Source organism: Sparassis crispa (assembly GCF_003851025.1).
Source record: "Sparassis crispa DNA, contig_000003F, whole genome shotgun sequence".
Taxonomy (NCBI): Eukaryota; Fungi; Basidiomycota; class Agaricomycetes; order Polyporales; family Sparassidaceae; genus Sparassis; species Sparassis crispa.
In genome coordinates this window covers 250,706-267,442 of record NW_020939750.1, presented here as the reverse complement: position 1 = coordinate 267,442, position 16,737 = coordinate 250,706, and the positions used below count along the sequence as shown (strand labels likewise).

Genomic DNA, 16,737 nt, shown 5'->3' with positions numbered 1-16,737 from the left:
GGTACCTGGGGTGAATTCATGTGCGATAATCCCAGTACTGATCAGATCGCTATTGTCCACGTTTATTGTCCATTTGTCCGAGTTTCATGGTTTCAATTACACTCTTCGATCTCAATAGAAGACAAGCACCTATGTTCAGGGTGTTCATGCGACGCCGGGAGGTGGACACGCGGCTATTGTCCGAAACACTAATAGGCATAAGTATGTGAAAACAGCATTCAGCCAGTTGCCCGAGAACGCAACCTCTAGATCAATATTCCCCGTGAATATCCTTGATCGTCACTGAACGGATCGCGAGATTCTGTTGCTCCTGAAGAATGTGCATCAACCGCTATCGTGCCCCTACTAAGGACCTTTCCGAGTCGGTGCTTTCTCTACGTCGCTTGTTGTTCGACTGGTTGCTCCACTCGTCTCTGTCTATATTTTCTGAGCAATTTCGCTCGAATGTGAACTTCGACGGTATGCCAGATCTGAACAAGTGCTGAGACCTGTGTCATCCACAGATGTTTGCTACCCTCCAGGATTGAATTGGTTAGTCACATGGCCGTGCACGGCATTGTACTGGTGCGATCCTAGTGGCGCCTTTCACTTGCCTTTTGTCACTGGTTCTGTAAATAAACATGTATGCGCAATCTCCACAGCACTTGGATGCATCACTGTGATGTCAAAGATTCAAGTGATTTATCATACACCGTGATGCACAGGCTTTAGGTATCCTTTAGGTTGACCGAGCACAGAAAGTTCGAATCACACCGATGCTTTGACAAGTTATGCGATCCTGAAATTACACGGTAGACTCCCATGATGGTTTTTCTACGTTTCCCCAGTGATATTCCCGCTAGCTCTGCTAGTGGGTTCTTAGAGGTGATCGACCTGTCCGTGCTCCCCGCCATTTTTGCAAAGTCACGTGTTTGATGTCACAACAGGTCACGGCGCAACAGCACACGTAATCCACCATCGACTGAAAAGGTGCATCTCAATCGCTACGCGGCTCATACGCAGAAATACCCGCTTCAATTCTGTTGGATGTGTCCTGCTCGGAGTCAGCTCTGTCTACTCGTTTCGCCTTGGCGCATGGTCTACCGCCTACCGTCTCTCTGATCTCCCCGGTACCCTTTCAATGGTATTTCTCGCATTTTTATCACTTGTCTACGTTACTGATGAAATCTTTGCTGTTTTAGAAGGTGCGAGCACCTCTTTCTCTCCGTACGCCGACACTGCCGATGGCAGTCATCTCGTTGAAGTTGGATCTCCGTCTGTGGCTGTTCCCTCTCGGAACGGTAGTACTCTGTGTCCTATCCGTATGGCGGATAGTGGTTCTACTCATTGTACGTGCGCCTACGGTGTGGGCAGTTCTTCGTGTTCTGACCCGCATGTCGCGGGTGGTTCCCCTTTGTCATCGCAACCTGTCTTTGTGCAAGGTTGCGAATCTACCGGTCATCGTCTCCCGTCATTGAGTCCGAATATTGCATATACATTGAGTATCATGTTTCCTATACATTCCTCATCCTCCCTGTTCACAACTGATGCCAATGAGGACCTGCTGGTGAGAACAGCCAAAGCACATGGCATTGAGACCGACACCATTGCACTTTGTATGCAGCGAGAATTGAAATCTGTATATTGAAATCTGTGTAACCTGCAATTTGTGGTGTCTAATGTCGAATCATCATATCGCAAACAACCTTCTCCCAATAAGCTAGCGGGCTCTGCCGTGCTCGCGCGGCGCTACGGACTTATATACAATGTATATCTTCTCTCGGATTATTAGTCGGTGCGGGTCCGTAACGTGACTGAAACGATCGCGACATAGATGAGCTGCCAAATTGGGACGAACCCGGTCTCCGTTGTTTTCCACCGCACTTGGCGCTGTACTCACCAGGCCGTCGACGCCGTCGTCGACGTTCCTGATCGCCCCCAGCTATGCCGCCCCCGCCCCCGCCGTCGAATGCCGCGACAACTTCCGTTCAAGTTGGTGAGCACGACGATCTCGAATTCGAGAGGCTGAGTCATGACACAATCCTCTAGCTCTGCGCATTCGACCCACCAACAACCAGGACACTAACTCAATACCAGCTCGTTTTCAACGGTCAGTCATTACTGCAGCAACACCCACCAGTGTCTCCGTCGATTCCACTACCCCTGCTGGTTCGAACGCGGCGGGAGCAACCGCCGTCTCTGCTAATGCAGGGAAGAAGCAGCTCTTCACTTTCGACCAGGTGCATCCCCCCACCGCTACACAGCATGCTCTCTTCACATCCACAGCACAACCCCTCATCTCTCGTTTCGCGGAGGGCTTCAACTGCACCATCCTCGCGTACGGCCAGACCAGCAGCGGTAAAACGTTTACTATGACTGGTATTGACCTCGACGCGGATCCTTCGAATCCTTCGAATGGCATGGGCATCATTCCGAGAGCTGTCTCTACCGTCTTCTCGCGCTGTAGAGAGATGAAGGATGAACGAGGGAACGCGTGGCAGTACAATGTCAAGGGTTCCTTCATCGAGATTTACAACGAAGATCTCATTGATTTGCTTAGTATGGATGAGACGGGAGGCAGACGTGAGGTGCAGATACGGGAAGACAAACAGGGGCATATCATTTGGGAAGGCTTGCGCGAAGTAGCCGTGAAGAATTCCAACGAGGTCATGAAGTAAGTCTTGCGCTTTTCTAGATAGAATTTCCATGGACTTGGAGTCCATTGTTTGTGCGGTGTGAATCGGTGGCTTGCGAAGGCTTGTCGTTGTGCGTGTAGCTTCCTTGTGTTGCGCATTGTGCGCACGCTGTTAGGTGCACGCGAGATTAGGCATTTGATGCCATACCATGGCTAGTTCGATCAGCAGACGAATACCATCAGTTTGCTGGATGCTACTATCTCTTCCAGGTCATGACTTGTTATTATGCGACAATTCCTGACTTATTTCAATTTTATCGCAGCCTCCTTCGCCAAGGCACTGCCATTCGAAGAACGAACGAAACGGACATGAACGCCCAATCATCTCGTTCGCATGCCATCTTCAGCCTAACACTTACGCAGAAGAAGTACACTGGATCCGGACTTCCAGCTCGTTCCTCATCTCCACTACCACCGGGTGGCCGTCCACCATCTCGTATTGCTCGGCCTGGCTCAGCATTCGTCGGTGGTTCCAGAGTATCCTCACCTACTTTTGGTAGACCGGGCACTCCCAGTTTCCAAACGGCGATGTCTCGCGGAGGCAGACCCCCCAGCTCCATCGGTCTGCTGTCACCCGACATAGGACGAAATCGCAACCACGCAGATGGAGACGACGAACAAGGGGAATGGGTCACAGTCGTCTCGAAGTTCCACTTCGTAGATTTGGCGGGCTCTGAACGGGTAAGTTTTTTGTGTTCATGTACTCGGGATGGCTGATAATAATATTTGTACAGCTGAAGCGAACTGCTGCTGCTGGAGAACGAATCAAGGAAGGTATCTCGATCAATAGTGGTCTGCTTGCACTAGGCAACGTGATCTCTGCTCTGGGCGACCCATCACGAGCGAAATCACATACCGCCTCCTACATTCCTTACCGTGACTCGAAACTCACTCGTCTACTGCAAGACTCTTTGGGCGGAAATGCGCATACGTTGATGATCGCCTGTGTTAGCCCTTCAGAGTGGAATCTCGGCGAGACCATCAACACGCTGAAATACGCAAACAGGGCGCGGAACATTAAGAACCGAGCGGTAGTCAATGAGAAGGAGGATGGGTGGGACGATGTCGAGTGGTTGCAGGGCATGGTGACACGGCTGCGGAAGGAGACGAAGGCTTTGCGAGACGGCGCACCGGGGACAATCGGCGTGGGCCCCGGAGCTCCCGCAGGAACGGAGGGATCAGGCAAGAAGGTCCTTCTTGCACAGATGTCGGAGCTGCAGAATAACTACGAAGACCTTCGGGAGAAATTTGTCGAGCGGACAGAGGAGCTCACTAGGCTTCGTCGGGAGCTTGCGGAGAAGCAGCGCAGCTCGAAGGGTGGTCATATTGGTGGGACGGCCAAATATGAAGAGATCGTCGGACCCGTCATCGAAGAATACGAGAAGACGATCGGTGCTATGGAAGCGGAGCTTAGCCTGAACAGGGCAGCCTTGAGACACACGAACGAGCTGTATGAGGAGCAGGAGGCCGAGTATACGGAACTTTCTTCAAGACATGCTACCACAGAGGCGTATCTCGAAGAACTGAAGTCGCGAGTTGCCAAGCTTCTTGAAAGGGAGGCGTCGAACGAGGTACAGTGCATATTGATTCACTGGACGATCTTTATGTTAAGCTTCATTGTAGGCGTACATTCGCGATTTGGAGGACAAAGTCAAGCAATACGATGAGTCCTCTCTCACCTCGAGTGGCTCTATCACGGACTTGAAACGTGAGATCACACGATACAAGGACACCGAGTCGTACTCTTCACAGTACATCACCGATCTGGAAGCACGCCTTGCTCGATCTGACGAATCTGTGCTTGCTTTGCGCGAGACGGTCGAGAAACTTGAGAGCGAATGCGAACGGCGGAGGCAGGAAGCTGAGGTCCTGCAATCTCGCCTCGAAAGTCTTAAACAAGACGGACAGAGCTGGAGAACTGACCTTGAGGAGAGGGAGAGAAAGGTGCACGCGCTTGAGTTGAAGATGGAGGAGTGGCTAGCCAAGAAGAAAGAGGCCGGAGAAGGACGCGAAAGGCTGGCTGATCTGGCTGACGAGGTCGCCAAGGCTCGCAAGGATTTAGAAGGGGCGTCACCTACTAAAACCGTTTCGTCCGCTGCGGGATCATTCGTTGAGCTAGACGGGTCTATCGAAAGCCAGCTAGTTGCGCTCCAACAGACGCATACAGCAACTCTTGCGGACCTTTCTTCCGTCTCCGAGAAATATCGTGACGCCCTCCGCGAGATTGCTGATCTGGCTGCTCAGCTCCAGGAAGCCAAAGTCAATGCTCTCCTTCCACCTTCAGAGACCCCTGAGCGAACGGTAGAGTTCTCTCCGAGACGGAGGATGACCCGAGGGATGTCACGAGACGGTGTTGAGACACCAGTTAACGGAGCTGGCAAACGCCTTTTCTTCAGGCAGGCGGCATCGGTGGAGTCTCTACATTCTGGGTGAGTTCGATCGCTTCCATTCTACGAAACACAATCTTCACGAAACCAGACTTATGTCCCCTGTCGCCCAGGTCGCTTTCACAGTCATTGTCGCTATCGCAGGAGCTATCATCGGCCAGGTCGCGCAAAGCTTCTATTTCAAGTCACGGCACCAGTAGCTCTATTTCTCTGAGCCCTCCATTAGGACATGCTCGACCCAACCTCTCCGTCTCTCTACCTTCTGTCAATGTGAATGCCAACGAGCGATCAGTTGCTAGCCTAGAGAAGGAAATCATGAGATTGCAGGAGGTCCTGAAGGAACGTGAGGCAGAGATAACGGTATTGGAAGAGTCGCTGAAGAGCAAGGATCGCGAGGAGGTGCCCTCCACGCATTCCACTGAGCCATCAGGGATCCGGTCAGTAAATGGCAACGGCGACACAAGTCCTACCCTGCATCTTTCTCCGAAGACAATAGGCCAGTTCCAGGAGATCCGTCGGAGCCTGGATTTCCAGGCAGCGAATGGCAACGTGCAAGACCCAGATGAATCACTCGTGAGGCTCAATGAACTCATGCGGTGGGTTATGTTCCATTCTTGCAAATGATCGGTGTTCATTTTTATCAAACAGGTCTATGGCCCAGAAGGAGTCCAGTCATCGTGAGACTGTAGACAGCCTCAATTCTGAACTCGTCCAGGTGCGGAGGCAGTTCGAGGAGCTTACCGTGTTGTCGCGCGACCAGGTACGTTCTCTATTTCGCCTGACTTACGCACTGACTGAAGTAACTACCAGGCTTTGAATATGTCCACGGAGCTGGAAGCACTGAAGAACAAGCGTGACGAAGACCTGGCGAAGCACGGTGAGGATTTGCAGAGGCTCGAGGAACTGGAGCACCGCGAAGTGGAGCTCGTGGAGTCCCTGGCACAGGCTCGACTTCACGAAGATGATATTTCATACGAGCTGGAGCAAGTGCAGCAGCGCGAGGCTGAGCTTCTCGAGTCCCTAAATCGGGTTGAAACGGAGCATGCCACCGAGGTAGAGCGATTGAAGTCAGAGCACGAGGAGGCGCTGCTGGCGAAAGCTACCGAAGTGGATGGGATACTCACTCAAATGAAGGAGGTGCATGAGGGCGCATTGAACGACTTGCGCGATCAACTTGTCGAGGCTTTATCTGCACTCGAGAAAGCGCGACAGGATCACGAGGCTGCCTTCGGCAAGCTGGAGGCTGATCACGAAGAAACGCTACGTCGCCGCGGCGAGGCAGTTGACGAGATGCTTGAGAACACTCGCCAGGAGCATGAAGCTTCCTTGTCGAAAACCAACGCAGAGCATGAAGAAGCCATCAAGAAGAAGGAAGAGGAGGCAGCCGCTACCCTCCTTCAGACCGAGGAAGAGTACTACAATGCTCTCACCAAGTTGCGAACAGATCATGCGCAGGCACTCGAGAAGCAGACAGCAGAGGCGGCCACTGCCATGGAACGTCTCCGGGATGAACACGCTCGCGACATGAGGATGGCGGAGATTGCGCGAGAGGGTTCGCTCACGGAATCGCAATCTGCTCGCGATGTAGTGATGAAGGGGCTGCAGGACGAGCATGCATCCGCTATGGCGAACAAGGAGAAGCTGTTTGCGGTCGATATGCAAAAGCTGAAGGATGAACATGTCGCCGCCCTTTCTGCGAAACTCGAGCAACATCGCTCAGCGGTGGAGAGATTGAAGGCCGACCATGCTGCCAATTTCAACGAAAGGGAGGCTGCGTATGCGGACGAACTGGAGAAGCTTCAAGCGGGGCACGCACGTGCTCTGACGACCAAAGACAACGAACATCGGGCGGCGTTAGACAGGAATGCTACAGAGCACTCCGCCGCATTGTCGAAGCTCCGGGAAGAGTTCACTCATGATATCGCTAGGTTGACGGCCGAACTGGAGAGCAGCCGGGCTGAGCTTACCTCGTCAAATTCAGACCTTCGCGAGAAGATGGAGGCAGACGTGCAGGCTATTAAAGAGCAGCAGGCAACTATACTGCAGGAGATCGAGCAGAGCCAGCAGGACGAAGTCTTGCGCTTACGGGAAGCACACAAGGCTGCTATCGCATCTCTGGAGAGCAGCGCGCAAGAACAGCTCGCAGCACTTTCTACCTCTCATACCAACGACGTGAAAGAGCTAAACGCCCAGCACCGGCGTGCTCTAGCTGAAGTACAGGCAAGTCTGAGTGCAGCTCAGAAGCAGCATAGTCAAGAGCTCGCAGATGCTGTCGCCGCCGCCGAAATGAAGGTCGAGGATCGTCTCGCGGCGATTGCGGTGTCTCATACTGAGGAGCTAGCTAAACTCCGAACCGAGCACCTTGCAGCCCTTACCCAGGTGGAATCCAGTCTTATTGCTGCCCAAGAGCAACATCGCGAAGACCTAGAAAATTCTAGAGAACAAACCGAATACCGACTTGCCAAGGAAAGGGAACGGCTTACGGCATCTATTACTGAGATGCAGAGCGTGCATGCTGCAGAGCGCGAAACCCTGCAAAAAGATCATGATCTCTTAGTCCGTGAATTACGAACGAAGAGTTCAGAAGAGCTTGGGGCTCTAGCAAAAGAGCATGCCTTACTGTTGGAGGAGCTTGAGTCTCATAAGGCCGCGTCGAACGAGTACGTCGCTCTTCGGGAGGAAATGCGGCAGTCCCATGAGAAGGCACTCCAGGAGAAGACTGAAACAATCGGATTGCTCCAGTTGCAGGTCAGCGGCGCGCACGAGGAGAGAGGCGAGCTCGCTGCTGAAGTAGAGCGGCTCCGTTCTGAACTTCGGGATACACGGCAGAAGACGACCGAGCTAGTCAAACAGGCGTCAAAGCGCGATTCGCTCGTCGAAGAGCTCGAAAGGCATCGATCAGCGCTCGCCGAGGTGCAGGAGGATCTACAGCGGACGAAGGACGAAATGGACAGCCTACAAGCAGAGAAGAATCGGCAAGACTCACTTCTCCGCGATTTGCAGTCCCAAATTGTGCGAAGTCCATCCCCTGGAGACCCCCTTTCACGGGCAGTTGCAGAGCGTGGTCTCCCAATCACGCGCATCAATGGCATGTCACCCACGAAGCTCCCACCTCTGACCCCACCACCGAGTGGACCGATCCCTCCGGCACCGCGTTCGATGCACGAACCTACGTTAAGCTCTGCATCGTCTGTCGCGATGACCAACACGACATCTATGGGTACTGACACTCCTACTGAGTCGCCATCAACGCCCGCAACGTCTATTGCACACTTACCCACTCCGAGCGTTGTGGTCGATCCAAAGTTGATGGCACAGCTGCTGCAGCATACCAAGCAGATCGAGGAACAGGACGCGATGATCAAGACACTGAACAAGCAGTTGACACACTGTGAGGGTGACCTGCAGGCGCACATGGACCTCGTCGCAACACTCGAGTCGTCGCTAGGAGACTCTGAGAAGAATCGTGAGTAGTCTTCCCACTCCGTGCATCCTCTTATCGATTGCTGTCGTCGCAGTGCGCAAGGCCCGTATGCAAGCGACGGAGCTCGCGCGAGAACGAGACAACGTCAGTTCGCAGGTGACGAGCCTCCGGGCAGAGCTGCACGAGGCGAAGAGCGAGGTCGTGAATGTGCGACGGTCAATTGTCGAGGAGAAGCAGTCACTGGAGCACCGACTGGACGAGGAGCGGCGTCAGAAGGAGCGAGCGCGGGCGCAGCTCGACAGCCGGATGGACGAGCTGCAGCGGAGAAAATCCAAGTTTGCCTGTCTATGATCGTATGGCTTGAGCGCGACTAATTTGTCGGTATACTCTCATTCCTTCTTTGTTGTTGTGTTGTTGTTGCTTAATGGTTGGTCTCGCCTAATTGCCCTTTCGGCTGCTGTGGGCGGTGGTCTCCCAGCTACCCGTGTCTCGTTACGTTCCTTCGTCTTCCTCCCCTTTTGGGTCGCGCCATATGTTACCACTGTTTATTCGGTTACGAGTCGGTTTGCTTTGCGTGCGGATACCACACCCTCGTTTTACTCGTGTTTATCTCATACCTATGTCCTACAAGTTCTTCATATACCACCATATGCTAAATGCGCCCCACATTCTCGGATGTAACTTATCGTGATGGGATACAAGTTCCGGTCGACTCTGTCACAATGCCTACGAGCTCCAGTCTCCCAGAGAATAACCCCCCATCTTGCAGGCTCCGCTGAAGGCCAGTGAATCTTGAATAAACTGGCCATCCGTACTATCGATGACCCGGATGTAACATGGCACTTCTGGTCCCGCCGCACGCTGTCTTGCCCGATTGTCCGCGGCATCTCAGAAATGTTCCTGTAGCATATAGAATACTAGAAACTATTTTTTCGGATTTTTCTCACTAGTGTTGAACATTTTGGACACATGCCGAGGTAACTGATAGTAAGTATGGCTTAGGCGATATTCCGGGGTCCTGGTGGATGTATCTGGATTGGGATGATCGACTATCGAAGATCTGCGTATGGCATCCAACGTCGAAAACGAGAGGTAGGTCTTGCAGAGACTATTGGTGATCGGCTAAGGCCTGTACTGTATCGATACGGACAGCCAGCTGGTCCTTTCTTCTCGTCGAAATGGGATCAACGTCACTCTCTCCGACTTGCTTGGAGTGTGCTGACTGAATGTCTTCATTGAGTAACTTTGCATGCCACGCCTACTTACTCCGCGAACCCTCAGCGAGAGGTCGACTTTAAAAGTAAGCGTTAACTTCAAGTTACTAGTGGTATAGCCAACCATGCTGAGGACAAGGTTCGTTATCCCACAACACTGTAGAATGAACCAACGGAATATTTAGTCAAAATCCAATCCCACAGATACAAACAGGAAAAAAGCCAATTCCAAAACACTCTTGTTCAGCGACGAAGACGTTTGCCGCATTTCTCCGGATGGAGCACAGTGCAACTATCATAATGCCGTCTCAGGGAATCGCGTCGCCCGCCTGATATTCTACAATGCCAACTCAGTCACTGCCTAAATCGTGCACAACAACCGACAGACGTACTCTTTGTTACAATGCTCGCAGTGCAGCTTTGCCGCCTTTGAAAGCTCTTCCCTTATTTCGTGGGGTAACTTTTCAAGGTGCCGGTTTGACTGGACGTGGCGCACTATCGCGTGAGCTCCATTGGCGAAGAACTTGTCGCAATAGGTACATTCCTGCATAGAAAAGATATCGGTAAGTTTCCAGGCACTTCTTGCAAGTTAATCAAACTGACCAATTTCTTGCCCCCACGGTTGATGATGCCATGAACACCCAAGTCGACCTCGTCCTCTGCGATTTGGTTCCCTTGGTTTGTCGTCCTTTTTGGCTCCTCTTCACCTTGGACGCCCTCATTTTGTGTACGCCTCTTTTTCGTCTCCCGCTTTTCCACCTCTACGATCTCCTCTGTCTGTTTTCTCTTTTTCCCCTGTGATGGTGGAGAGCTTGACGATGGACCGACGGGTGCACGGTCCGCAGGTGCCACTAGCACTGATCGCGTCGCGGAACGTTGTGCGGAAGGCTCCGCAGTCCTTTGGGAAGGAGAGCGTGGTGTGCGCCTCGGTGGTATTAGTTGCGCATTCTCCACTCGGGGTGGGGATTGAGGACGTGAAGATGATGGACCTTCACGTGCATTGTCCAGAGGTGCTGCAAGCAGCGCTTCGACGGAGGAACAGTTGACCGCCACTGAGGTTGCCGAACTGGGTGTGGCACTCTGAGGCGTTTGTTTCGTGCTCTCGACTTGGGATAGTTGTTGTCGAGGGCATGAACATGATGATCCGTCGCGTGCATGGTCCGCCGGCGCCGCTAGAGCTGCTTGCGGCGGGTTCACCTCCGGGGAAGCAGAGCCCAGGGTATCCACCGATGTTTGCTCGTCGTGCTCCACAGATGTGAAGTCCAAGCCAAACGTGGTGAAGTCGTCGGCAGGACCTTGTTCGAGGAGTGAACCCTCGTCCCAACCTCTAGCGGTCTCTGCCCATGGTTCGCCTTCGAGGGACGAATACTCATCAGTGTCACGGCTCCCTCGCAAACCGCACCATGGGTTGATAGCGTGAACGAGGTTAGGGTGGACACGCCTCAAAAGGCTCGCGATGTGGTCGCTCGGTTCGAAAGGGAGGGAGGTGGTTCGGTTGGTTTTGCTAGCAGTGGCCTTTGCGAAAGGCGATGGTTCTTCCTGATCAAGCCAGTCGTATGACGGCTTGGGAAGCAAATGGGTAAAGGAGTCTTCTCTCCAGGGGTCATAAAGGTCATCGTGCACTGATAGCGAGTGTGCGAACGACATGGTGAGGAAGTATGTGGTAGAAGGGTGAAGAGAGGGAGACAAGCAACGTTGTAGATGAGGATGGTTGAGAAATGAAGTTAGTCGCCTGTGGTTGGAAGTTTGAAGTTCGATATACCCCACGAGAGTCAGGGTCGATGCTGGGTTGATGGTGGTAAAGGTTGAAGTTAACGGTGGCACCAAGTCAGCAACTCAGTTGAACTTATGGGCGGCCACAAGTCACCTGATTTTTCGTTGGTATCTGTGAATCTTCAAGACGATCGGTGCAGTAAGCGAGAACAAAGGAAACTCAGTCCATATATGTGCAGGTGCACCAATACAGCTCGTTACCAACTGAAGAATGGTCCTACAACAATCTCTCACCTGCGCAAAATTGATGAGTGAACACGGCAATGAACGTCTTTGAACGGGACGAACCAAGGGCGGCACGCGTAAGAGAGCACCCTACGGCAAGGGTCTTCTCCACCGACCGGACATCCCCAAGGGACGGATTGATTTCCTGCAGAATGCAGCTAGTAAGCCAGGCAAGAAGTAGCAAATTATCAATGTACAGCACCACAATGTCAAGTGCAACGAGGCAGCCTGTTTGGTATATGGCCTCACAAATGTAGTGCCCCTCCCTGGAGCTGAGGCCGCCTGCAACCTAAACGGTTGTGAGAGTCACATTCTCCGTAATAGAACATATCGACGTACGGGTGTGCCGGTTGAAGGAGCATACCACGGATCCAATGCATCCACATCGAAACTCAGGTGAATCGGCAGATCCCTCTTAGGGTTCACATGGTCTAGCGCCATGTCGACAACTCCACCAATGCCATACTTATCCACCTCGTGCATGCTGAACGCGCGGATACCGTTTTCCTTCAGGATACGCTTCTCACTGGTATCGACAGAACGCAGGCCGATGTATACCAGGCGAGACGGGTTCAGCAGCGGTTTCACCCAGGAAAACTCAGAGACTTTAGGTCCAAGTCCAAGCAGGAATGACAAAGGCATCCCGTGAATATTACCGGTATCAGTAGTGTCCACGGTATGAATGTCTGCATGCGCATCTACCCAGATGACGCATGCGTCGGGGTATTGCCTGCGCTTATTGGTGAGAGGCTCTACGGTATGTATCCAGTACTTACTTCAATGTCCCCGAGACCGAGCCCATAGCCTGCAAAAACTCGTTAGCGACAGTGCGCAATCTTCATATGCGGCTTACAAGAGAGTGGTCTCCACCAAGCATCAGCGGCAGCTGGCCGTTCTTCGCATGGGCGCCAACGACGTCGGAAACAGCCTTGCAGGCGCGCGACACGTAGCGAGGATTCTTGAGTAGGCCTATTGGGGGATCGCTCTGGGCGTCGATTTCTTCGAACGGGTGATGTCCATTGAACTCGACCTTCCATCCTAGTCCCTTGAGCTGCTCTGGGAGCTTAGCATTGACCAGGCGAATTGGACCCTTATCAACGCCTGGCTTGGGCTATGGTGACCCAACGGGAGAGTCTGAAAACACCATGGATGACCTGCACTATGGCGACACACCTGACCACCACTGTTACCGGGATGTTTGTTAAACGCGATTCTGAACCTGGCCAGGCGAATATACTCACCCGAAAGGACAGCCAACGATCTGCCGGAGGGCAGTAGTCATGACTCATGAGTGACCTACCGGTGACCTGAAAGTGAGACTCACGGCAACAGTCTTGGGGTCTGAGAGAAAACGAGATGCAGGAACTTCTGTTAAGGCATTTTCTAGAGATATAGAAGTCGCTTGGTATCGATTCTGCGGTATCCCGATTTATTACGCGGCGGTTAGCGATGTTCACAAAACGCTGCACGACTTACGAAGCCATGCTCAATACGACGGTGCGATGGCGAGAGACTGCCACGAAGGCCAGCTTTGAACCAGCTCGAACGGATAAAAGTCTGCCTCATCTAGGTCGTCGCTGAAGAGACAATCGATGACTGCCAAAAACATACGGCGCTGCTTTGTATAGATGATTGACGCTATATAGAATCTATGCGCATGATTAACGGACTCACGGAATCTCCAGCGGCTTCACACGGGGAAAACATTTTAGGGCAGACTTGTAATTGGCGAACAGTACAGCCTATAAACGATGATCCTGTCGTCTTCGTCGTATGTGGGAGGACCCCGGAACCGATAACCCCCCTCGGCATAGAGCGGCGCGCCCGAGCCTTGGGCCTGTTCGCCGCAGTACGTCGCTCACATTGAAGACGCGCGGATAGAACAACAGAACACCTTAGCGACACGATGTTGACAAGTCTGACGCATTTCAGAGTCTCCCTCCGGAACCTAGTCATGCTCGTTAAGTTAAAACTGCTCTGGTACTACCAAGGCAAGATAGCCTAGCTTTGCTACGGTTCGGAAAATCGACTCTCGTAACGGTGAGTTGCTTGACGCTAATATCCGATGGAGAGATAAGGTGAGAATATGAACGGCCCGCATCAATAAGTAATTGTGGTCGAGTTGCAGAAGCTACCGAGAGAAGACATGAAAAGGTGAATGGAAGACATCCAGAAACGTGTCACAACATACTCACTTTAAACCATGTTCTATATGTTGCCCGAACATGTCCTATGTACTCAGGACCATCTCATTGCCAAAAAATTTTCTGTCGTCGCTTCTACAGAACACCGTTTTGTTCCTAAGCCATTTCAACACCGTTGTTTCTATCCGATTCGGAGGCACCTGTTGACTCTTGCTGCGGCGGACCAACACGTCAAACGCGCGCGATGGCCGTAGACAAGGATGACAGCGATAGAAACACCGAAGGTGTATCCAATCTTAGCCATGTTGTACGGGAGACTGACACTGAACAACAGTGAAGACACACCCTGTTGTAAACTTCTTCGCCGCAGCTGTCTCGGACTGGTGTTCTTCGATCGCTGTCCTTGAATTTATAATACACTTCGTTCGAATAGCGGTGGCTGGACTGGTAGTGGGATTCCCATTTGACACCAGTGAGCTTCCCGTGCTCGACATGTATAAGTCCTCACCTTGCTGTCTCGTGTCAAGTCAAGGTACGGATTCAGAACCCAAAAGTGGTATTGGAGTATCGATCCACGTTCCATGCCTTGTACACTATTGCACGCGGAACACGTGAGCGGTTTGTTCATAGGTATAGCTTATCCGCTTGTAAGTCATATCAAGTTCTCTTTTCATGCCGCATGATCATAGTTTCTTTGAATGCAAAACCACCTGTGTCGGTGGCTATTAGTTCGCGAGTGTTCCGTTGAACGGTCTAATCTTCTCTTTGAACGACTTCTTGAAGTCTCAGTTGCACGCTGAGAAAGCAGCAGGCCTAACATTGACACAAATATATATTGCTGGTGCCTGCTCCGGGGTTGTTTCTTCGTACGTCCCTTATAAGCTACATTTGTCAATGTGACTACTGCATTACTCTTCTCGAACAGGCTCGTAGCAGCACCTACAGAGCTGGTAAAGGCCCATCAGCAGTCAACGGTGGTGCCTGCATCAAACAAGTTAGTGACAGCATTTACAATATCTCAAAAGCCGAGTACGGCTTCTGAGGTTGCGCATTTGATGTTCAAAGATCACGGTATCAGAGGACCATACCGTGGCATCACCGCGACAGCACTGCGAGACACGGCGTTTGGTGTATACTTTGTCACCGCCGCAGCTATCTTGCGCTATTTCGCGCCTTCACCACTGCCGTCCAACCACTCCGCCGAGTTGATCTCTGAGGCGGGTTCCCGTGCATTGTCGCACTCGTTGCATGTTCAAATGCTGTCTGGAGGTATCGCCGGTGTCACATCATGGCTGGCGACATATCCCTTTGATGTCATCAAGGCACACATACAGAGTACCCACAGTACAGAGGGCGATAAACCTTTCAGCATTACTCGGTCCACATTCCGGAAAATTTACAGCCTGGGAGGCCCGAATGTGTTCTATTGAGGTCTGGCGCCAGCGCTCGTCCAGTAAGAATCATCACTCATGCGCGCTTTCTCATTCCCAAACTAACTCTGATTAGAGCATTCCTCGTGAATATGATTGCACTTCCCACTGAACGAGCTGTGGAGAAATCCATCTCGTGAGAGTCAGGATGGTCTGTCAAGGGATAGCAGTGACTGTTCGACTCTGACATCACGAGGCGCCCATAGATATACAGCACTTTGCCCTCAGTACTGCGAGGATCCCTTGAAACGTTCCTGGCCAGCTTATTCTGTGTGCGTACTATATACTGGGCTCAGATTGTGATACAACATAGAATTTGATGACGAAGCCGTGCATGAGCAAATTTGAGCTGAAGTCGCCGATCCGTGATTGACCTTGCGGCCCTACCTGCATCTTCGCGTGCCTCTTCTGATGGGTCTCGTCCTCGGTGCTTGTCTTCATGCAATGCTCGACTGTCTGCCTCCATAGTCTCACTTCATGTCTCCAGAGGCATTCGCGAAACACGATACTGAGGTAGCAATGATTCTGGTCAACACCGGTGGCATCGCTCAATCTGCATGTACCCCGGCTCTGCGGTGTCTGAATCTATAAGTGCTGACACTCCTATTGAGTCTCCATCAACACCCGTGGCGTTTATCGCACGCTTACGCACTCCGACGGTTGCGGTTGATCCAAAGCTGACGGCACAGCTGCAGCAGCAGACCAAACAGCTCGAGGAGCAGGACGTGATGATCACGACGCTGAACGAGCAACTGACACACTGTGAGAGTGACCTGCAGGCGCACATGGACCGCGTCGCAATGCCCGAGTCGTGACTCGGATACTCTGAGAACAACCGTACGTGGTCTTCCCACTCTGTGCCAGTATGAAGTCGGGTTCTTCTACCGGCGCGAAGAAGGCTAATAAGTCTTCCCCTGTGCCCCCGGCTGATCCCATCTCCGACAAATTGTCCTGCCCACGCAGTGTGCAGGGCTCGTATTCAAGCCACCAAGCTCGCACGAGAACGAATAACATTAGCTCACAGGTGATGAGCTTCTGGCCAGCGCTGCACAAGGCGAAAAGCGAGGTCGTGAAATGGACGCGCCAATGTGCGGCGCTCGATTTTGGAGAAGTAGTTGCTGGAGCATCGGTTGGAAGAGAAGCAGCAGCAGAAGAAGCTGGTTGAGGTACATATGGACAGCCGGATGGATGAGCTGCAGTGGGCTGTGCCGGTCGGTATAACTCTCATCTTTTTCGAGTCTCTATAGCTCCGTGTTATTGCTTGATAGCTGGCCTCACCTTAACTCCTCCTGGCCTGTTGTTGGCAGTGGTGAGTCTATCAGAGAGACTCATCTGTCTCATTCCGCTCCTCTCCTTCCAATTTCGCAGCGAGCCCCATGTCACCATTGTTTATTCAGTTACGAGTCATTTTGTTTGCATGCTGTCCTTTGAGTCACTGTATGCTGCCGTATGATAAGTATATTGCC

General features: G+C 52.2%; 6 protein-coding genes across 6 annotated transcripts; 4 read left to right on the top strand and 2 right to left on the bottom strand.

Annotated features, from left to right (window-relative positions):
- Positions 1-1,923: 1,923 nt before the first annotated feature.
- On the top strand, positions 1,924-8,836 carry SCP_0400960 (kinesin; the record flags this gene model as incomplete). Its single annotated transcript, XM_027756837.1, has 9 exons — positions 1,924-1,975; positions 2,029-2,653; positions 2,938-3,355; positions 3,409-4,245; positions 4,298-5,103; positions 5,175-5,657; positions 5,710-5,821; positions 5,872-8,527; positions 8,580-8,836. The coding sequence occupies 9 exons, from the start codon at positions 1,924-1,926 to the stop codon at positions 8,834-8,836; spliced, it is 6,246 nt and encodes a 2,081-aa protein (XP_027612638.1).
- Positions 8,837-9,942: 1,106 nt separating this feature from the next.
- On the bottom strand, positions 9,943-13,263 carry SCP_0400950 (hypothetical protein; the record flags this gene model as incomplete). The annotated part of the gene is made up of 14 exons (XM_027756836.1): positions 9,943-10,036; positions 10,092-10,243; positions 10,303-11,483; positions 11,567-11,592; positions 11,694-11,706; positions 11,761-11,842; positions 11,900-11,986; positions 12,037-12,427; positions 12,474-12,502; positions 12,551-12,808; positions 12,871-12,880; positions 12,939-12,958; positions 13,022-13,111; positions 13,174-13,263. The coding sequence occupies 14 exons, from the start codon at positions 13,261-13,263 to the stop codon at positions 9,943-9,945; spliced, it is 2,523 nt and encodes an 840-aa protein (XP_027612637.1).
- A 734-nt stretch (positions 13,264-13,997) lies between these two features.
- SCP_0400940 (hypothetical protein) lies at positions 13,998-14,424 on the bottom strand (the record flags this gene model as incomplete). Its single annotated transcript, XM_027756835.1, has 3 exons — positions 13,998-14,054; positions 14,187-14,285; positions 14,350-14,424. 3 exons carry the CDS (start codon positions 14,422-14,424, stop codon positions 13,998-14,000), a joined length of 231 nt encoding a protein of 76 aa, XP_027612636.1.
- Positions 14,425-14,896: 472 nt separating this feature from the next.
- On the top strand, positions 14,897-15,271 carry SCP_0400930 (hypothetical protein; the record flags this gene model as incomplete). The annotated part of the gene is made up of 1 exon (XM_027756834.1): positions 14,897-15,271. One exon carries the CDS (start codon positions 14,897-14,899, stop codon positions 15,269-15,271), a length of 375 nt encoding a protein of 124 aa, XP_027612635.1.
- A 557-nt stretch (positions 15,272-15,828) lies between these two features.
- Positions 15,829-16,086, top strand: SCP_0400920 (hypothetical protein; the record flags this gene model as incomplete). The annotated part of the gene is made up of 1 exon (XM_027756833.1): positions 15,829-16,086. One exon carries the CDS (start codon positions 15,829-15,831, stop codon positions 16,084-16,086), a length of 258 nt encoding a protein of 85 aa, XP_027612634.1.
- Positions 16,087-16,136: 50 nt separating this feature from the next.
- On the top strand, positions 16,137-16,436 carry SCP_0400910 (hypothetical protein; the record flags this gene model as incomplete). The annotated part of the gene is made up of 1 exon (XM_027756832.1): positions 16,137-16,436. The coding sequence occupies one exon, from the start codon at positions 16,137-16,139 to the stop codon at positions 16,434-16,436; it is 300 nt and encodes a 99-aa protein (XP_027612633.1).
- Positions 16,437-16,737: the final 301 nt, after the last annotated feature.